The sequence below is a fragment of the Sturnira hondurensis genome, unplaced genomic scaffold (assembly GCF_014824575.4).
Source record: "Sturnira hondurensis isolate 20B ecotype Veracruz unplaced genomic scaffold, ASM1482457v3 Scaffold0014384, whole genome shotgun sequence".
In the NCBI taxonomy this organism is placed as follows: domain Eukaryota; kingdom Metazoa; phylum Chordata; class Mammalia; order Chiroptera; family Phyllostomidae; genus Sturnira; species Sturnira hondurensis.
The window spans coordinates 35,417,071-35,439,223 of NW_028087015.1; the positions used below are offsets into that span (position 1 = coordinate 35,417,071).

The 22,153-nt window shown below is 48.9% G+C and overlaps 1 protein-coding gene across 6 annotated transcripts in view; it reads left to right on the forward strand.

The window, feature by feature from the left end:
• The window catches only part of PDZD2 (PDZ domain containing 2), a 207,869-nt gene that overhangs the window by 128,928 nt on the left and 56,788 nt on the right, over positions 1-22,153 (forward strand). For 3 of the 6 annotated variants that reach the window (XM_037063120.1, XM_037063124.1, XM_037063125.1), the window contains exons 3-5: positions 1,728-1,870; positions 5,334-5,466; positions 9,802-9,957. In XM_037063120.1, the coding sequence (XP_036919015.1) occupies positions 1,728-1,870; positions 5,334-5,466; positions 9,802-9,957 (432 nt within the window). The remainder of the gene's footprint in view (positions 1-1,727; positions 1,871-5,333; positions 5,467-9,801; positions 9,958-22,153) is intronic. The other 3 variants (XM_037063126.1, XM_037063121.1, XM_037063123.1) reach the window with 3 other exon arrangements.

Sequence of the window (22,153 nt, forward strand, 5' to 3'; positions counted from 1 at the left end):
GCTGCTTCTGAATGGGGAAGAGAGAAAGGTGTTCCAGGGGTCAAGGGCAGCTAACCAAAAACCGTGGAATCCAAAGGGACACAACTGGATGAATTAGAGATCGTTGACAAGTTCATGAACTACTGTGGTAAGCCAGTGACTTCTGGAGTTACATTTGGCCAGACAGGCTTCATGTGTCTGTGGTGAGCGGACGAAGAGACAGTTGGCACCTCTTGCGTGTTGCGGGGGTGACGGGGCCCCGCCGAGTGCTGTGCCAGATAAACTCAGGACCCGCCAGGTCCCTGTCTGGTAATAATTTCCCCAGACGTTCCTGCTGCTGTACAGCAGTGACTGCTCGACATCTGGTTTTTTTACTATTGCGTAAAGCTTCATTTCAGTTTCTGACAGTGTCTTTCAGATTTTCTAAACGCTTCACATTCCTTCTCTTTTGCAAGCAGCTCAAATGGGCAGGTTGCCTATTTCTAGGGGCATGATGGCTTTGTTCATATCGGGCCTTAATGGTTCCAATGGGCCTTCATGATAGACGAAGAAAGCAGAGGGCTCTTGTTTCAAATGTTGAAGAATGCACCGTGACTCATCCCCATGTGCCTAGACCTGAAAAGAACAATGGGGGGGAGCCTAATAAGACTCAGAATAGACCACTTCGGGAGGTTTTGCTTTCATTTCTCTGAACCAAGAAGTAGCTGAGGGAACGCCGACACTGTGCGGCGGGCCTGTGTTTGTGTCCTTGGAGTGAAATGAGGGTCAGGGGGGAATGAACTCAACCAGAAAGGCTGCGGCCGTGCAGGGGACTTACAGACATTTATCGGTTCTACAAAGGATACATGTTGTTGAAGCATTTTTTAATGTATTGACAGAATGTACAGCCATCATCTGTGGAAGTCAAGAAATAGCATTCACCAACTAATTGACTGTTTGGGGTTTCTCCTACCAAAGATCTCATTTATATGGTGTAAGGAAGTTTGAGGTTCAATTCAACATGATGTTTTTAACATATACACATGTTACACTTAATTATAAGTAACATATGGTTACTTATCAATATTTGTTATGTGCACAGAATGAGGAATTAGATGTTCAAAACATTGCCACCTGTTTCCAGAAATATTTCATTTAACCCTAACAACAAACCAGAAGTAGTCATAATTATCCCTACCTGAGAGGCAAAGAAACTGAGGTTTTTAGGCCTCAGGGGACTTTCAGGAGGACTCAGCAGCTGAGCTGGGCTCCAACCAGCTGAAGTCTGGTGCCAAGACAAGGGTTAGCCTCCCTTCCGTCTTCCCTTGCGAATGAGCAGCTGTGCGCACAGCGGCACCTTGGTTTTGGGCAAAGGCAGCTTCACCGAGGAGGACTCTGCTCACGGGATTCAGTAATTACTCTTGCCCCGCTATCCAGTGTCACAGCCTCTAGCTGTAAGTGGCTCTTCAGTTAAAATTAACTGGTGTGTCCGTTGCCAGTCACATTTCAGGCACTGGATAGCCCCCTGTGGCTGTGACTCCATGTTGGGTGGTGCACATACAGAGCATCCCCATCACCAGAGGACATTCTGTTGGACAGCTCTGCCGGCTAGGCTTGGGTTCAGTCCACAGAATTGTTTCTTCTGTGGTCACCTGCGCTACCTATCGACGAGTGATGAGTGTTTGGCCTGACCCAACCCCCGCACTCTCCCATGTCCTGCCCATGCGTCTGTCGGTGTTCTTCACAGTGTGCTCACTTTTTCTTCCAAGGAGGAAGTCGGCCGGATATGGAAGCTGGAGCTCCTTAAAGAGTCGGATGGGCTGGGAATTCAGGTTAGTGGAGGCCGAGGATCAAAGCGCTCACCTCACGCTATCGTTGTCACTCAAGTGAAGGAAGGAGGTGCCGCTCACAGGTGACTAGTTAACTCTCTCCCTTTCTCTTCCTCCCCCTCCTCCCCCTCCCTGCCCCTGGGTGCGTGGACTCCCACTTGGTCAGAGCCCTGGGAATTACACTTCACAAGGTCGTGCGGGAGCACAGAGGGGTGCAGGTCTGAGTGGTTCTAATTAAACCTACCTCTGAGCACAGGAAGTGGCTAATTGCTGGAGACACTGCAGGCTCAGCCAAACCGAGGAGGAGAAATGGGGCTTCTTCCCAGTCCCAGTCCCCTTGGAGTTTCAGCGCGTGTTACTTATCCTAGCATTTGGGATGCTGGCCGTGTGCGGTTACTTATCAAGACTGTGCCGAGAAGCAGAAAACCACATTCCTGACGTCCCAACTCCCAGAAGACTGTGGTTAACGACTTGGGAAAGTGGTTGGTTTTAAATGTGACCACAGCTCACATGGGGTGCAAGGCTTCTAACACACTTACATACGTGTGTCTCTGTCCTGCAGATGTGGAGGGGACAAAAGTAAACGAATCTTCCTCCTTGTGACTTGAAAACAGTTCATATCTCAAAACTTACATATTTTGCTGTGTTAACGTGCACCCATGTTTTTGGCCCGAACTTTCAGGGGAAAAAACCTTTCATTTTAATTTTTTATTCAATTTTTTATTTATTTGTATTTAGATATTTGGTTTTTGTGTTATAAAGGAATTTTAGTATTTTTAACATTATGGTACAAGAAATTTTATGTAACAAATAATTACAAAAAAACAAGAACAGATACAAGGTACTACACATATATAATGGACATCCTTATTTTTCCCTATAATATTCGGGCAAAAGTGTACCTTATACATGGCAGAATAGGTTATTCTCCAGCCTGAACAATCATCTGATATAGGAAGAGAGACCATGTGTGGGCAGAGCTTGCACGAAGAAGTCCATTTGGAGTCATAGGGACACAGCGGTCCCCAAATACAAAGCGCGCCCTTGCCACGCCAGCCAGTTGCAAAGCGCAGTGAGTCCTCACTCACCGTCGGCAGGTGTTGCTGCAGCTTTGACAAAAGCAGTGTCACCATAGCTAATTGATAGAGACAAGAGTTAAGTTCCTACAGCATCGCGTAAACAAGATAATGGAACAGTATGGAACGAAATGTTACCCGAGGACCTGCTGTGCGGAGGGCGTCTCCTGTTTGCGAGGCACAGTGGGGGGGTGCCCGTGTCGCAAGCCCACACATGTACAGTGGGCACGTAGGGTTTCGCTGATGAGGAAGGAGTGTCCAGCCTGGAATTTTTAGTGTCCGAGCCAGGTGCCCTCATGAGGGAGTGGTGGCAGACCAGAGCAGCGCTGGCCCGCCCAGGACCCAGTGGGCACTCAAAGGGGTATCTCGTGAGGTGGAGCAGAAGGAGCTGGAGGTTATTTAGTCTGAAGAATGGGCAAGTAAGGCGAGAACAGGGGCACACACTATTCAGGGGTTTCATGCCCGTCAGTCCTCGGACTAGAAAGTGGGAGGCGAACTGACCACTAAAAGGGAGAGAAGATTAACTACACGGCTCAGTTAACTGCAGGGCAGTAATGATTGCGGGAGGAAGCCCTTTGACAGTTTTTACCCACCGGAGCATTTGTAAACTCCCCGGGTGATGTGTGCTTTAAGGAACTCCCACCAGGGCAGCCGTTTGCCCACCAGTCCTAGGTCCCACGATCTAGTCTGTCTTTGCAAGGCTGGCAATTAGGGAGTTCCTGTGCCCAGAGGTAAGCTCACGTAGGGCTGCCCTTGTCTGTGCTCTCTGTGAGTCACTTCTAGTGGATGCCACATGTCTTTGCACCCCGAGCTGGGAGTTGTGCGTGCATGTGCCTCTGTCTCTAGGGTGTGTAGCTCACATGTGGGGCGTTCTAGTCAATCAGGGGGAAGAGCAAGATGGAAGGAAAGAGGGAAACAAGTAAAGAGCTGGGGTCAGGGATGAGCCTGATGGTGCTGTGGAGAAGTGAACCCAGGGACACTGGCCAGAACCCCTGCATGCACCCTTAGTCCCGAACCCTGCTCCCCCGGGGGGCTCACCACATGGTTCCTGGAGGCTGCAGGCGTTTGTTCTGTGTGGTTTGTGCTGTGCTTGTTCTGTTCTCCTCTCTTTCCATTCCCGTGTGTCCTTAGCATTTCTCTGCCTTAAGGGTATTTGAAGGACAGAGCAGAGGCACTCAGAAGTCTCTGGTGCCCCTTGGCCTCTGTTAAGGCCTGAATTCATGGAACCCAGTCCCATGCATGCCCTGGAGGAAGGAGATGGGGGCGGGGAATGACGAGGGAGGGAAAAGTGGAGAGACGTTGGTTGATCCGTTGAAAGGAAACGGAGGAAAGGTCCCCAGGTGGGAGAGAGAAAGAATTGGGCAGGTCTGGGACGACTGGGGACATGGCCGTACCCCAGGGCTGCGCCCTGGGTGCTAATCCGAAGTCTGCAGAGGGGACGATGGAACCCCAGGCGTGGGGTTTCCCAGACTCACCAGCTTTCCTAGCCCATACTTAGCAACAGAGGTGAAAAGCTTTTGGCTCCTTTGGGTTCACAGGAGACCAGACCCTTAGGGGCGCAGCTGGAACCCATGAGGCTGTGGGTGCACCGTGAATGGAGGGTCCTGCCCAGCACTCTGACAGAGTGTGCCTCCCCACAGGCTTGACCAGCCCTAGGGAGCCAGTCCCTGAGACCACTGGCTCAGGAACTGGCTCGCCTGCCAGCCCCAGGAAGGCAGCTCTGAGTCGGCTGTAATTAACTGAAAGGAAATGTAAACAACAGTGTGCTTGTGCGCCTGTGTTTGTAGACCAGGTGTGATACCTGCAACAGCCAAATATTAGCTTCTTAGTTCCTCTCTGTGTTCATCCTTCTGCTGAGGAACCTTGGCTGTAGTGACACAGGGATGAAAAGAGGCTGAGAGACTTGTTCCTCAGGGTCCTATAACTCTGTGGGGCGGGGAGTTAGACGCATGACATGTGGTGTCCCAGGTACCACAGGGGAAATCTGGCCGGGGCCATGTCACCCTGAAGAAAGAGGCATGGGCTGCAGAAGGCTTCCTGGAGAGCTAAGGATGCCTCCGCTCTCTCTGGGCTCAGCGCACTGGATCGGCGGAGGACCGAGGCACCAGGGACGGGTGGCAGGGCGGAAGGAGGAAAGAAGGCCTTGACTCTCCCAAAACCTTGAGGTCCAAGTGCCTATTGTTGTCTCCACCGGGATGGGACTTTTCAGTGCCATCGATGCCAGGTCACGTGGTCGCCACTTAGACCGTGTCTGTTCTGAGGTGACCTCTTAAAGTGATGGAGCATTTCTCCCCTTTGAGCCACAATGAGAAAGGAAGCCCTCCCAGCCCAACACTGCCTGGCCATCCCGACTTCCTCTTTGGCTCCACTGTAACTGTTCCCCGTCCCACCCTCCCAGCTCTGGGAAAAGGTCCTCCCTCAAACCCTGCATGTCTTGACGAGGGACTCTTTCCCGTCTCCGTTTCCTCAGGGACGGCAGGCTGTCCTTAGGAGACGAGCTGCTGGTAATCAATGGTCACTTGCTGGTCGGGCTGTCCCACGAGGAAGCTGTGGCCATTCTTCGCTCAGCCACGGGAATGGTTCAGCTGGTCGTGGCCAGCAAGGTAGGTGGTTGGTTTGTTTGTAATATTTCGGATGGTGGTGGTGAACTCGGAAGAACTGGTGTAGCTTTATATTCTTGCCAGTATCGCTACTTTCCCCCATTATCCGCATTATTATTTTTGAACCTAGCATCCACGGGCTTTTATAGACAGGGTGGGGAAAAACTAAGTTTACAGTGGTTCATATGGGAAATAATACAAACTAACCAATAATAACACAAGAATAGCGCTGGCCAGGTTGCTCAGTTGGTTGGAGCATGGTCCCGTATACCAAAAATGGTGTGGGTTTGACGCCCAGTCGGGGCACATGTGGAAGGCAACCAGTCAGTGTTTCTCTCTCACGTCGATATTCTCTCTCTCTCTGTCTCACTCTCCCTCTAACAATAAATAGAAACATATCTTTGGGTGAGGAATAAAAAAATAAAATTAAATAATAATACAAGAATAACCTGTGTTTCTTGTGCTCACAACTGTAAACTTACACTTGTCCCATCCTGTATTTCTGCCTCTTGGGTTGCAAGGTCTATTCCCTATTCTTGGAGTGCTTAACAAATAGACTGGAGGAGTTTTTTAATGTTTTTAGCTACCTGAAAAATCTGCTTTCCTCCCTTCTACATCATTTACCCCAGACTCTTGGGCTTCCAACAAGAATGCAGAGCCTTGGGCTAGCATGTCTCTGTGAATTGCGCTCTGGCCTGCGAACCAAAGGGTTGCTGGTTCGATTCCCAGTCAGGGCACATGCCTGGGTTGTGGGCCAGGTCTCCAGTAGGGGATGGAGGAGAGGCAACCACACACTAATGTTTCTCTCTCTCTCTCTCTTTCTCCTTCCCTTCCCCTCTCTCTAAAAATAAATTTAAAAATATTTAAAAAAAAAAGAATGTGGAGCCTTGGGAAAGACTTGTCAGGAGGAGTTGCACTGAGGCCCTGGAGACCGAAGTGGAGGCATTCGCCACTCATAGGCCCCTCCTCCCCTTCCAGAGATACTGTGGGGCACCCTGGCATCTCCTCACTTGGCACGGGGAGGGGAAGTGGAGCCAGGAATGTTCTCGGTCAGCCTGGTGGACTCCACGAGGAGGGAGACAAATTCCTCATTTGACCAGAGGGTCTGGGAGTTGGAAAAGCGTCACTGGATCTTGCGTGTACACACACACGGTCAAGTGTTTGCACAGCCCACCTCCCCACAGTCTGTGGCTCAAGGACAGAGTTTTCTGCACAGGCAGAAAAGTGGGAAAGAGGAAGTTTATGTCAAGTCATTATCCACAAATGTGTGGACACACAGAAACTCAAACAGGCCACTCAGGGGCAAGACTACTAAGTTAAGGGGCACACGTGGGACTGTGAAGGCAGGTTTTGTCATCCCACCGATGATTTCACGCACTGACGTAAGGGGGGAAGGACACTGATAGGTATCAGGTGCCCCCGGAATGTCAGGTGCTTCTCACCTATCATCGCATTAAATTCTTAAAATAATGCCCATGAGTCAGGTATTAATTCTTTTTATTCAAAGGATGAAATTAAAATCTGAGTGATTAATCAGTTTGCCCAGAGGTCACACAAGTAGTGGGTGGCAGAAGCAGGTTTCATCCTGGGTCCTTCGGACCTCCAAGGTCAAGTCCTAACCCAAGCTGCCCCTCAGTCAAGTAAGATAGAAAGCACTAATGATATTAGAAAAGGCATGTGTTCCTGCCACAGGCTTTGACTGGTGGGACACCTGTGGGGGCCTCTGTAGGGCAGAGCTGCAGCCCGGAGCCAAGGATCGAGCATCTGTATTCTCAGTCCATGGGCTCCTGGCCACCAGTACTGGGCTGTGGCCCGAAAGCTGACCCAAAGAAGTGACACCTTCACATCTTCCCATGCACTCTGTGTACAACTAGGCAAGCCTTGTCTATTATAGACAAGTCACCACATCACAAAATTTTAAGGCATTGTTTTAGAAATGCAGCAGTCACTTTCTTCTGGAGAGGGCGTCTCATCTTTCCGCACAGACAGGTTGTTTGCTTATACAGGCCGAGGAGGCTGCTGTGGAGTGAATGAAATCAGAACATCCGCATTTGCTTTGATGTTCCTAGAAAGTACATCTGTAGCAACACGGATTTCTCGTGTGCTCTTTTTCTCTTCTTAGTTTTTATTAACAAGCAGTGTGTACTCACTGTATCTAATGTAAAAACCCCAAGAAAAATAGGAAAAAAAAAAGAAGATAAAAACTTTTGCAACACCACCATTAGCACTGTCTATTAACTGGCGTGTCCTTCCAGACTGGCACACACACACGTTTTCATACACTGGAGTCAAACACAAGACACAGAGTGCACCTGGAGGCAGTCCCACCTGGACTTAAGCGCCAGCAAAGCCTGACACAAGCTGTGGGCTTCAGCAACTTACTGCGTCTTTCTCAAGCTCAGTGCTCTTGTCTGTACGTTGAAACTCGTGGGCTGTCAGGAAGACTGAGATGTAAACGGGTCTGCACAATGCAGCTGTTCCCAACGAGGTCTGCCCTTATGTTGTCATGTGTTACTGCATTTGGCATTCAATAGTCATTACATTTTATTTTTAACCTCCTTTTTACTAAATAACATACGGAAGAATCTCTCCACATCAAGAAGCACATTGCTACAGCACCGTTTATTTTTCAATCACAGTTCACATTCAGCATTATTTTGTATTGGTTTCAGGTGTATGACATAAGTGGCCCCACAACCACAGTTTACAAAGTGCCCCCGCCACCTGCGCAGTATGCCCAGCGCCCACCTGGCTCCCTGTGCAGTGGCTATAGTATCATCGACTGTTCCCTGTGCTGCACTTGACATCTGGGACTGTTCACTGCCGCGCCATTTTTAGGGACCATGAAGTGTTCCGTCCTGTGGCTGTTGTGCAATTGGCTCACCAGTCGGGACCTTTACCATTTTTTTTTAACTCTTTTTCTGTTAATGGTCTAGCAGAGACGCCATCTTGGAGGAAAACCGAACACACTTTTTGTTTAACAACTCTTTTTCTTTTCCTTAGGTAAAGGCTAACAGTAGAGTATTTACAACTACTCATTTAAAATGAATGAGGTACCTTGTTGAGGTACCCTGAAGGTGGATCCTGCCAGCCAATGTCACTGTCACCAGCGCCTCCTCGGCACTAGTTCGCCTGTGGTTGAACAGGGGTGTTTTGTTGTTCTTCTTCTCTTTTCTGCCAGTCCCTGAGGAATTCGATCATCAAGGCTTTCCACGGGGCTGCCTTGTAGAAATGGCTGGCATGGGAGAATGTGGAGAGGACACATTGTCCTTTGTCCTGACCTGGGACTGGCCCTGCAGCCCTGGTCCCCGGTCTCGTGGGCTGTGGCATTTCCCAGGAGCGCTCTCGGCTCCCGCGTGGGCCTCTTCTGCAGTTGAGATCGCTACGTGGCCCTATGATCTCGCCTACGTGTCCCAACCTACCCTGGCCTTGTCGGCGCACAGGAAGGGCTCTGTTGATAGAGTCCCTTTATATTTTAAATTTTTTAAATATGAACATTCCTCTTTAATACACAGACATGTAACACACACAAAAACAAAAACCACTCATGTAGAAGGCCCTATCAACAAAGAGTAGACAGGAAACATCTACACTAAATCAAATAAGGTTCCTGCTTTAAAACCTGGCTTTAGTTGCTGCACCTGGAATACAAGCAAGGTTGTTGCAAAAGGAAAGGAAAAAGAAAATTCCCTGCACTAAAGGAATGTGTGCATGGGTTAAATTTACTGAATCACAGATCCGTAATCAGGGAATGTTTAAGCCTTCTTACATATTCAAAATTCATCAGGGCTTTACGAAATGTGTGATTGGGGGAGGACGTTAAAAAATTTCCCTGTTCTCCTTAGAAAATAGTGACAAGAACGCTAAAAACTAGAGACCAGCAAACCACTGAAAGTTTGGGAAGTGTCACCCTTTGGCTTCGAAGGGTGCGTAGAACTGAGAATGCAAAAGCGAGGAAACAGTGGGAGGGGAAGCCTCCCTTAGAGTCTAACCTTAGAGGAGTCTGGTTCCATGTGGTTTTGTTGACCTTGAAAAGTTATGTCCTGGAAGCAAGACAGGAGGGCACCACAGGATCGTAAGTTCAGGGAGCTTAGATTGCTCATGGAAACACCCATCTAAGAAACACAGATTCTTCAGGGGGAAATTGGTTTGGTGTAAATTGGGTTCACACCTCGCACATTTGAGGTAGCCTTGCAAACCTGGAAACGCAGAACATCCATTGCATATAGTCTTTGGGTTGGGAGCACATGATTGCCAACAGCTGACTCTTCTTTGACCTTGACCTAGAACTGCTGGTGCCATGCAGTAATTTGTGGGCCTTTAATTGTGTTCCCACAGGAAACCTCTGCAGAGGACCTCCTGAGGCTAACATCCAAGAGTTTGCCTGATCTGACCAGCTCAGTAGAGGACGTGTCCTCTTGGACTGACAACGACGACCAGGAGCCAGACGGGGAAGAGGACGAAGGAACTGGCTCGTCTTCCATCCGGGGAGCGGTAAGTGTGCCTGCGGCGCCGGGCTGCTCTGCTGGAACGATGTCCTCCCAAAGACGGGGGTGCTGGGGTCTGGGGTAAAAGCTCGAGGTAGTATGACAGAGACCAGAATGGAAAAGGACCACAGTGCATTCTCTGTATTTATTTGTTTTTTGTCAGAATCTTCCAGAAAGATCTCTGAGGGTAATACTTTTAATTTAAGAAAAAAACATTGAAACTGGAAACAGGATAAGAGAGGAACTGAGTATGAAGTTCAGTGAGTACATCAATTTCTAGGATGCTTAATAACATATGCAAGGATTTTATTGCTATTTTTGACAGAGTGTTTGAAAACTATTGTTTGTGAGTTTAAACTTAGACGGAAAGATTTCTGGTTGAAAGCATGATGTTAAAATAACAAAACTCTTTCGTGCAAAATTGTATAGACAGGGGCTTCAATCAGACCAGGACTCCCAGGGCTTGTAGCTCCTCCTTTCACAGCCCAGGACGCCTCACGCCCTCAGTCAGCCCTCCCACACGGGCAGGGGTGCACGCAGTGGTGATCTGTGGTCTCGGTGGGGCTCCATGCTCTCTGCTTTGTATCCCAGACCTGGGAGATGTGTCATTTCTAGTGTAAACTCTTTTTTAAATATATTTTATTGATTATGCTATTATGGTTTCCCAAGTTTTCTTCCTTTTCCCACCTCTGCCCAATGTCCCCATTCCCTCCAGTAATGCCTTCCTTAGTTCATGTCCATGGGTCATGCGTATAAGTTCTTTGGCTACTCTATTAGCTCTACTGTTCTTCAGAGCCCCCTGTCTATGGTAGTACCAATTTGTGCTTCTAATTTCCTGCCCCTTATCCCCTATTCTTTCCCTTCCCCCGCCCAAGTGATAAGCCTCAAAATGATCTTCGTATCTATGGTTCTATTCTTGTTCTACTTATTTGCTTAGTTTTGTTATTTGGATGCATTTATTGATAATTGTGGATGTATTTCCTTTGTAATGTTCATTGTTTTGATATTCTTCTTTTTCTTATGTAATTCCTTTTAGCGTTTTGTATAATAATGGCTTGGTAATGATGAACTCTTTTAGTTTTAGCTTGTCTGGGAAACACTTTATCTGCCCTTCCATTCTAAATGATAGCTTTTCTGGATAGAGTAACCTAGGTTGCAGGTCCTTGCTTTTCATCACTGAGTATTTCTTGCCAGTCCCTTCTTGCCTGCAAAATTTCTTTTGAGAAATCAGTTGACAGTCTTATGGGAACTCCTTTGTAGGTAAATCTCTGCTTTTCTCTTACTGCTTTTAATTCTCTCTTTATCTTTAACCTTTGGCATTTTAATTATGATGTGTCTTGGTGTGGTCTTCTTTGGGTCCATCTTGTTAGGGATTCTCTGTTCTTCCTGGACTTGTATGTCTATTTCCTTCACCAAATTAGGGAAGTTTTCTTTCACTATTTTTTCAAATAAGTTTTCAATTTCTTGCTCTTCTTCTTTTTCTTCAGACACCCTTATGATTTGGATGTTGGTATGTTTAAAGATGTCCCTTAGGTTCCTAAGCCTGTCCACATTTTTTTGAGTTCTTTTTCTTCCTACTGTTGTGATTGACTGTTTTTTCCTTCCTTGTGTTCCAAATTGTTGATTTGAATCTCAGCTTTATCCACTCCAATACTGGTCCCCTGTAGATTTTTCATTTCACTTAATGTAGCCTTCATTTCTGCCTGGGTCTTTTTTATGCTGTTACCCAATGAGTTCCTGGAGCATCCTGATAACCAGTGTTTTGAACTGTGCATCTGGTAGGTTGCTTATCTCCATTTTGTGTAGTTCTTGTTCTAGAGTTTTGTTCTTCTCTTCCATTTGGGCCGTATTTCTTTGTCTCCTCAATTTGGCAGCCTCCCTGTGTTTGTTTCTGTGTATTAAGTATGGCTGCTTTCATTCCTTGTCTCAGTAGCATGGCCTATTGTAGAAACATACACCTGTTAAGTTGTATGGGGCAGAGCCTTAGGTATTCACCTAAGGCTGGTGGGGCAACCCATGTCATGGCTTTGTTGCTCTGTGTGGGGGCGAACTCTGAGAGTGGACAATGCCACTGCCTGGCCTCTGGAGTTTTACACAGGAGGAAGCTGTCTCCCAGCACTTGCCCTGTTGCCAATCACTTCGCTCTCTCCCTGTATGCCAGTCGTGCCCTTCCAGCGATAGCCCTGGTGCTGAATCCCAGAGTGGGTGGACCTGCATGAGTCCTAATTCCATTGAAGGCCCTGTAAAAGGAGTCTTTTGAGAATCTCGAGGTTTCCTCTGCTGCTCCAACCCCCACTGGTATTTATAGCCAGAAGTCATGGGGACTTACCTTCCTGGCAGTGGAACCCTAGGCTGGGTGGTCAGGTCTGGGGCTAGGGTCACTCCCAGTGTATCCCTCCTGACTTTAATCCACCACACATGGGATGTGGGACCACCCATTCACATCTCCATACCTCCCTGTGCAACACCCCGAGTCTCCGCGCCTCTCTGTGTGTCTCCACCTCTCCTACTTGTCTGGATGAGTGTGGTTTCTTTAAATCCTTTGTTGTCAGACTTCCACACAGCTTGATTTTCTGAAAATTTTGGGTGATATTTGTTTTGTAGTCTCCTGGTTTTTTTGTGTAGTTGTGTGAGGAGGCAAGGCATGTTTACCTACGCCTTCATCTTGCCAGGAAGTCTAGTGTAAACGCTTGTTAGCCTTTGCTCCCCATCCAACCAGCCACGGGAAGAGTGCTGACCTGCTGCCGTTTGGAGCCCTTGGAATTGTTTGGTCGGAGGTTTTCTCCAGAGAGGTTTTACTGACTTAAACTTCTAGCAGAGCCCAGTTCCCATCATCGCCAATGACATTACCTTTAAAAATAATTACCAGGTAATGACATAAGGCTTTATGTGCTTATATTGTAGTTTTTCCAGAGGAATTTCGATGCATTCTGTCCAACACATAATGTGTTGGGGAACTTTATGTGGCCACTAAGGAGAACAATGACTCCAGCACTAATTCTGCATGAGTGCACATGTTCCCATGCTGTGTGTCTGGGTTTCTCCACCTTGTCACCCCAGCTGCCACACACAAACCCCAAACCCATTATTGTGGGTGGAAAAAGCAGAACTGATCCTGCCCTGACAGCACCCCCCTTCTTCATGCCGTGGAGACCCCCTCACGCCACTTCCCCCTCACATAGCACTCAGAGGAGGGGACTCCCGGGCTTCTTCCTGGGCTCACCACCCTTGTCTCAACACCCGTCTTTTTGGCCATTCTCTCAAGGTCTAGTTGCAATCAGGATGACCAGGCCTGAGACAGAGCCCTGCAGGGCCAGGGGAAGGGCTGCTGGCACAAGGCATCTTCCGAGCATCACAGTCTATCCAGGATCTGCCCTCTGGACCTTATGAAGGTGCTGAACCACTGAGAAAAATATGCATACATATTTACATATATGTTTAGCTCATTTACAATCCAAGACTCTTTCTTTTGTCGTTTTTAAACACTAATGCACCTCCTTAAATGAAAGCAGCCTGGAACTGTTTAGTCAGCTAGGTTACTGAGCCTCCTGTTTCACAGACGAGACTGATTAAATCTGCCTCGGAGCCCCACTCCAACGCTGGCCGGTTGCGCTCCTGTGAGCGGCAGAGTGCTCCCAGCACTCAGGCTGAGCGAGTGTGATGCAAATGCCGAGGACCTGCCAGGAGCACCCTTAGGATTTATTTTTCATGGCTACTATAAACAGCAATGAGATTCTCCTTTCAAAAAGCTCCAGTCGTGCTTAGGATAAAACCATATGGTGAACATCAAGGTTGAGGAATAGAGTCAGGAGAAAAGGGAACAGGGGTGGGATGGCGAGATGCCCGTCATCTGCATGATTGTCATCTAGCTCTCTCCCCACCGCACCCCACACCCAGTATTGAAGACCACCCGTTCAGCGTCAGGAATATCTGAAGGCCAGCTCTCCCCCCGATACCTGCTGCGGTCCTGGGCCCGACTGGCCGTTCTTCCTCAGGTCTGTCTGCTCCACTTTGTCTTCCGCTCTGCAGGGACAGTTTTTAAGTGAGAGTCTGGCCGTTGTGAACGGTTTAAAATCATTCAGTGGCTCTCAATCGCACCGAGGTTAAAATCCCAACTTCTTAACATTCCAGCCTGCCTCTACTGTCTTTGCTCCTGTGTGCGCTCCCAGGAGCCCTACACATGCCCACATGCATGCACACACATACCATGTACACACATGCACACCTTCCCCTCATGGCACCATGAGCCCCTCATTCCCCAGGCTACTCTGTGCCTTTGCACCTGCTATTCTTTCTACCTAGAACGAATATAAACGTGTATATTCTCTGCCTGGCAAGATCACTGTCAGCCCAGCCCAGGGTCACTCCTCCTATCAGCAAGCCTTCCCTGACACCAGAGTTCTCTGGTCTGTGGTCTGGGCTTGCATAGCGCCATGTGGTGACTCCTATCATAGCATTTACCATCTTGTCTTCCTCATTAGATAGAAGCATTTAAAGGCAAAGACCATGGCGCCCAAGCACCTCTCTATCCCTAGGACAGTATGGTGCCTGGAAAATAATAGGGAGGTGGGAGGAAGGGGGGATCCTCCTGTGATCTCCTGTCATTCTTCGACCACCTCTGGTCCTTCCCTGGAGGACTAGAAACTCAGCTGGTCCTTACATCCTTGAGGTACAAGCCCGGGTCTCCAGCCGCTGACCCTTCTGCTTCCCTCCCCTTTCCTCCCACACTTGCCCTGCCTGGGTCCCTCTTCATCTGCCCCTGCCTCTTCCACCAGTTAGGTGGCCTCACTGTGGGGCACAGCAGCACTTTGAACTCTGACCTTACAGCTGATTGGAGAATAAAGGACAGTGGTTCCCTCCTGGTCCTTGTGGCCAGTTGAGGGGGGCAGGCTCGGCTCGGCTGCGGGGTCTGCCCATGTGGAGCCCTGCTGGAGTGGTGCCGCTACAAGCGTGAACCCACAGCAGATGTGAGCCCGCGGTGGGCGTGAGCTGTCGTTGTGTTGCTACGTGCCACGATCCCCATGTCAACCATGGAGGTGACCTTGAAAGGAGGTGGTTTCTCTTGGAAATGGTACACGTGTGCCCTTCTCTCTGGTTACGTAAGCACCACCTTGCTCTCAAAGATCAAGTTGGAAGTTACCCTAGACGCTCTCCCCCTTGAAGCACCTGTGATCGTCTTTCCCAAGTCTGCTGATCACGGCTCCCCTGGCATTTAGCATCTGTTGTTTTCTATTTATTTGTTGCCATTCATCTCTCTGAGGAAAGAAAGAACACACTTAAGGATTGCAAACTTTTGAAGTCGGGGCACCTCTTTGGGCCCCTGGTATCCAGTGAAGCACCTTGTGATGAGCACATACTCAGTTTATATATTGATCATAAACCTCTCTGCAGAGCCGTGGGTCTCACGGTGGGGTCCCTGGATCTTCAGCCTTGGCATTACCTAGAAACTCGTTAAAAATACAAATCTCCGCCTTACAGGGGGTGAGGGTGGGGCAGTGACATTCAGTGGGCTGGTGGAGGCCACAGACCTAGCATCCTGGAATCATGGCTGGATCCATCTGCAGCCTTGTAGAACAGGCCAGCACTGGTAAACTTGGCTGTGACTCATGGAGCCCTCGGTTGGCCACGTTCTGGCACTGTGCCAAGGCTGACCAGATTCCTCAAACCCCTGCTGAGATCCCTGCAGCTTTTCTGAGCTTGAAAAAAAAATAGCCAGTCATGCTCACACCTGTAGCTCAGTGTCAGACGGCTCCCATTGCACGAAGCTCCGCCCAGTGGTTCACCAGCCACTGAGAGGTCGGCTTGGTTCTATGTCAGCAAGATCAGACCAAGCGAGGCATCATTGGGTGCAGTGTTTGAAGACCAATCTTTCACATCTGGGGTGGGGGTTTTTTGGTTTAAATTTTAAAAGAAGATATTTCAAAAAAAAAAACAAACCAGCAAATCCTTGGGGTACGCTAGACCTGCTGAATCAGAAACTCGGGGGATGGTCCCCAAGATTGTTTTTATCGCCTTCCAGGTGGTGTGGACACAGGCTAATGTTTGAGGGTTTTAGGGCCTTCCAATAAAGTGAGGGGCACATGTGTTCCTATAGGCTATTCAAAATAGTGTGTATCCTTTCTCAAGTGTAAATAATTATAGTTCTTTTTTTAATGAGGTTTTCAGGAAAAAAAATATGCATGCTCTGGCCTTTTGCGAGAGTGGCTCCCTTTCAAATGAAGATAGGAAGAAGAGTTTCAGTGTAACGGGGGGTGAGATGGCTGATAACTTCTTAGATAATTAAGAGCCTGTCTCCCTTTTTAGATTTTTAACAAAAAAAAAAAAAAAAAAAAGGAAGTACGGATGTCGTTGCCAAATCCGCAATTGTCACAGCTCCACTGGGAAGGGTTTGCTCAGCACATCCATCAGCGGACCTGCCTCCGCTTCCTTTGACATCAGGGAAGCAGTTCTGACATTTTTGGAATCACTGGTTTGTGAAAGTCTTGAAGAACTTTGGGGTGGTTAGGGTTTAAGCAGAAATAAAGGACCTCCTCTCTCGAAAGAAGGGCCGAGCTGGGTCTCACGATTCTGCAAGTCTGGTGTCCGTGGGTGAGTCCGTGTCTGTTGGTGGAATGGTGCAGAGGTGTGGGACCCGAACCACAGTCAGCATCCTCTGGGGTAGACACCTGTCTGGATACAGGAAGCAGGAGAGGCACTCCGGTGTTTTCATTTGGATCAAAATAGTCATCAAGTGTGCACTCTGAATGTTTCTGAAAATGTCTGGATGCTGAGAACTTGTATTGCAGCATCTGAAAGTATCCTTTCTGGTTGAGTTGAGCTGCCCTGGATGGGAAGCGGGAACCTGAGCTAGATTTCTCGGGTGACTTGGTCTTAGCGCTTAATGCAAAGAAGAGGGAGCGTCAGGAGTGTAAGCCTGTGATTAGTGTTAAAGTGGGAAGATCCAGTGTCTGACTAATGGTCAGATCTTCTCAGCAGGAAGCTGTTAATGCAGAGAGACTGGCACAGGGCTCTCCACACTTTCTGTGAGTGGAGTGAATGCTCTTTCCTTCAGGCCTCGAGGGGAGGGTGTCCAGACAGGCTACTCACGGGCAGCAGTGGGCTCTGAAGGTCCCTTTGAGCACTGGGCAGTGGCAGCCACTGCGTAGGGGTGTCCTCATTCTCTCGGATCAGGAACGGTCTTCCCTTCTCCCTGGGCTTACCCTTCCCCCTGGGCTTACCCTTCCCCCTTGCCTAATCTTAGGATTCACCTCTTCTAGGAAGTCTTCCCAGTTACACACATCCTTCGTGCCTGGGCCCCAGCATACATTATGATCTATATTTTCATCCATGACTCTTAGCACAGATTATAACTTGTATTCACGTGACAGTGTGGTTAACATCATCTTTCCCTATTAGTAGAGGGTCCGTGGGCACAGGACCCACGTCAGGTTTGCTTGCTCAGGTACCCCAGGTGCTCAGTAGAGATTGTAGGGTGGACACGTGGTTGGACAGGTGGGCAGACAGGTAGAGGGTTGTTGGAACCTCTTTCCCTCCTAATGCACCCACAGACCCCTCATTAGAAGACTTGCCTGTCTTCCCCAGCACACCAGGACTCTATAATGGGCATGGCACCTAGTAGGTACCTATTATTGGGGCCTGGGAACTAGGAAGTCCGTCTGCCTCTCCCTCCCGGGAGTTGCCCTCTGAGACTCACAGGTCAGTGATGTGAGATAGTTTTTCCAAGTGTAGCACCTGGGCGGACACAGTGTCCCTTCCTTTAAAACAGGACATTTGCGGCAGCAGCTCATTAACAAATGAGCAGATTTCATATTTTTTGTTTGCTGAAGATTTGAAAGCCGAAAGCAGCTACACGGGGAATTCAGGCCTTGATTTTTAAGAAATCAACAATGACAACAATGGACTGATCACCCCAAGGGAGACAATGGAGTGGGATGGGAGTGAAAAGACCAGGCAGGAAGCCAGCAAGGCAAGGACCATGGGGCCGCCAGCCTCGAAGGTGCGGTTCAGGCTAATCGAACTGAAGCATCAGAGCTACGAGGAACCTTGGGGATTAGCTGGTCCACACTTTGCATTTTATGAGCTAGAAATCCGGGGTGGGAGAGAAGCCTGCTGAGTTCCACTGATGGTAGGCTTGTTCCCTGGACGAGTCACATTACGGCTCAAGTCAGCTACAAGGGAAAAGCAGAAAAGAGAAAGGAAAGAAAAGGTGAACACACCAAGAAAAGCATTCGCATGGTTTAGCTGGTCATCACATCTCCGGGTGTCCCACCGGAGGGACCCGTTTGGAGGTCTGAGTGTGTTTGGTGGGGGAGGGTTCCCAGGAGTGTCTTTTCAAAGGCATGGCAGGTGAGCACCAGCCTAAAGCAGGCCGCAGCACATGCTGACCCCCAGTTCCCTGGATTGCACCTTTTTCTCTCCACTGCCCCCAACTGTGAACTGCCCTCTTCTTCCCCTCCCAATCCTGGACCTCCCCAAGTAGGTCCCAGTTCACTTACACATTCCTTAAACCACACGTCTGCTGGCACAGCCGCATAGAAGACCTGGTTTGACACTCGGTGCAGAATTGCCGGAGCAAGATAAGAAAAACTAGGCCACAATTATTGCTGGCCTCAGAAAACAAGATTTCCATGTGGGAGTGTTTTTGTTTGCTTTGCTTTGATTTCACACTTAAAGGAGATGAAGTGATTATTTAAATGAGTGCAGGGTTAGGGGTGCGGTGGCGTATAAGATAAGAATAATTGTTTGGCCTGGATGAATTGCCCAGAAAATTGCTGAAGTTTGAATTAGGCTTACTCCCGTGGCGCATTTGCTGGGGCCTGTTCCAACTTGCTACCTGGCTCTGTGTTGCATTTCCATCCAAGCAGTTTGCGGTTCTCAGGGAAGCAAACAACTCGTGCTCTGGGAAGACAAGCAGATATTCTTCAGGCTCGTACAGCAGTGGTCTCCAAAGCAGGGTGAGCTCAGTGAGGAGGGGGAAGTCTGGAGTGTGAGAGGAAAGCATTAGCACTGAGGTAGACTTCTAGCTCATTCTAGGTGTTTTTGTGCTTCCCAGGGCATGTATGCATTAGTCTGGGAGTATCGGATTCTAATTTATGAATCTTTTGGGCGTGCCCTCTGCCTGCATCAGCCGCTAAGGTTGCAACCCAGCACAGAGCAGTAGGAAATGCAGGTAAAGAAGTCCCCTCCATGAGCAACCAACTTTATGATCGTCATTTGGATTTGGAAAACTCCTTCAAGTTTCAGTGAGAATCAAGTACGGGCTACTAGAGCATGTAATAAAGTGTCTTCGCCCTCAAATCCATTTTCTTTATGAAAATGATACTGTAGAAGTCATGAAGGGAACTTCTCTCCCCAGGAAGGTTATTTCCTGCCCGTTCAGCATGCCAAGGTGCCTCTCAGCCCTGCCCCCTACTACAGTTGTTCCTCTGATAAACACACCCCTGGGAACTTGGTTTCAAATCTCTGGTTCTCCCATTGAAATGTGAAGTGGCATATGTGGACTCGACGGGAAGTGGCCGTTCAGAAATGAAAGTGAAATAGAAATTACTTCTGCCACAGACCGAGGGGTGGCAGTCACACGGGGGAAGCGAACAGGACGGGGTACGTGCTCCATCTGGGTGATGCGTCGTATTGGGTCATGAGCTTCGCTCAGTCTGTTCTCGGGAATCCCTGAGATCTGCGTGCCTTTTGAGACTTTAAGCAGAAATGGGGCTGGTACACACAGTCAGATTCTTACTCTCTCCGTAGAGAAACAGGATATACCCACTTGGTTTCCATTCCAGTTCTAGTGCTGGTTTTTCAAGGCCAATGATGAAGTCACCCTCTGGCAGTGCCTGGGTCGCTCAGACGGATAGGCAGTGCGCGGTCAGAACGAACAGAGCAGACACCTCAGTTGAAGACTTCATGAGCGGTGGAGGAGCCGGCGTTCTGGGGTGTCTTTCTCCTCTCCCCACATCTTAAACACCACGGTGAGACTCAGCCGAGAAGTAAAAACAGGCTGCAAAATGGAAGAGCAGAAGGTGCCCTGTGGACTCCAGGGCAGGCATGTCCCGTAGAAACAGAGCTGGTTACAGTGAGTGGAATTCTCCCCACCCAAGTGTTTGTTTGCCTAGGTGTTTGTGTGGTGCTTGTTTGGTTTTTGCTTGCCCAGCTTTTATTACGTAAGTGGCTGACTTAGTAAATGACATTTGCGGAAAAGGCGAGCCGTGCCTCTCCCTCTGGTCCTTGTGCCCGTTCTGGTCCTTGTGCCCGTTTCTTCACCCGGAAGAACCTTCCCCCTCCCCCGACTCTCGCGGTTCCGAGGGCCCTCGTTCCTCCGAGACTTCGCCAGTGACGCCTGCCTCTGTGGTGTCTGCTTTCTCCGATGGCCGGGCCGGTCTCATTGGTCTGTTTGTCACGTTTGAGCTCTTAAAAATCAGGAAGACACCTCCTGATTTATGTAAGTGGGTAAGATAGATGTTTCCAAAATGCGCTAGTAAAGCTGTTTCCAATTTATTTCCCCTAGAAACAAATAGGTTAATAAATATTTGTGGAATTACCTTGTAAGCTGGTGGTGGCAAATAGGTGGCCTGCACATATTTCTCTCTCTCTCTCTCTTTCTCTCTCACACACACACACACACACACACACACACACACACAGGAACATACCGCCTCTTTACCTCCCAGACCAAACATTTCTAATTCTTCCTAACACTTTTCCCCCTGACACCGTATACAACCTCAGAAGTTGATGACACGGAATTCAGGTGCCCACATCCAAGACCTAGTGGGAATCAACACTGGGCTAAGCCAGCTTGACTTTGCCATCCATCTGAGCTGGGTGCTCTGAGGGATACAGAGATATACCACAGGCTTCCTCCCTTACAGTATTTATTATATTGCACAATGAATTATAGGTTTTTCTGCATTTTCATATTCCCCTGTTCTGTATTATAAACCCCCAGCAGCCCTGTGCTGTATGTGACCTAAAAGAGGGATGTCTGATTTCTCCCAGGGATCACGGAGGGTTCGGTGGGTGGGTGGTATTTGACTGTTGCATAGGATTTCCACAAAAATGCCCTCAAAATTAGGTGACGTTCTAGAGCAGAGAAACAACATGTACGATGGTCCACCAACAGAAAACTTGAAAGCCCGCTTAAGGATCAACAAATAGCCTATTAAACGCAAAAGGTTTAGCCCATGCTTTTAGTTCCGGACTGAGGAATTATGACTTAGTTTACGAGCGCTGTGACTCACTGATGGTTTTTGCCCTGAGTGATGAGGTCAGATTAATTCCCACACCCTGGACCGGGAAGTTGTTTTTAGAGGAGACACCATGGTGGGCCATTAAGCCTTGCCTCCGGTGGCAGCTTCCTTAAGGTGTCTGTACTTGTCGGTGCCTTCCCTTCAGCATCCTGTGTTTCCTAAATATCCTCAAGTTTGTTCACAATGACTTTGCATAGGGGCTGGTAGGCTAGGGTATGAGCTATTCCTATAAGCAAGAGGTTGGCAATGGTGAAGTTCAGGTCGTAAACATTTCAGGCTCTGCTGGCCAAACAGTGTCTATGGCGACAACCCTAGGTGAGTTTGTAGTGCCAAAGCAGCCCCAGGCCATAAGGGAGCTAATGGCCATGACTGTTCCAATAAAACTTTACAAAAACAGGTGTGGGGCCAGGTCTGGCCCCAGGCAGCGCTTTGCCCACCCAGCTGAAGATGAGCCCGTGTGAGCCGGGACAGCTTCCCAGTGCTGCCTGCCAGGTGGTCTCCACAGAGCGCGTCTCAGCTGTCCAGTCTGGTTCTGCAAGGAGCGCCTGCCCGTAGGAATATCTGTCAGCAAGTCAGTACGCACTCAGCACCACCCCCGGAAAATGCAGAATGCAGAGCACAGCTGTCTGGGGACGGTGGCAGAAGGCCCTGGGGTCCTGCCTGGAACGGGACAGACCTAAATTTCACCACAGTGTCTTCCCCAAGACCAGTTCCTCGGCATCTAAAACCTGCCTGTGTGGAATGCCCCTTAAAACAACCCCTTTCTGTTCCAGTCAGCCGTGAAGTCACGTAAAACTTCCTCTAGACCGTTTGCATAGGAGGGCAGGGCCCTGGAAGGCTCTGGCTTGTGTTTACTGTTGCTGCTAAATTGGATTCGACCCAGCTGCTGTGCTGGACCACCTCTGGCGGTTCATCCCGTATTCTCTTCCCTGCCATTGCTTCTGTTTACTTCTTTAG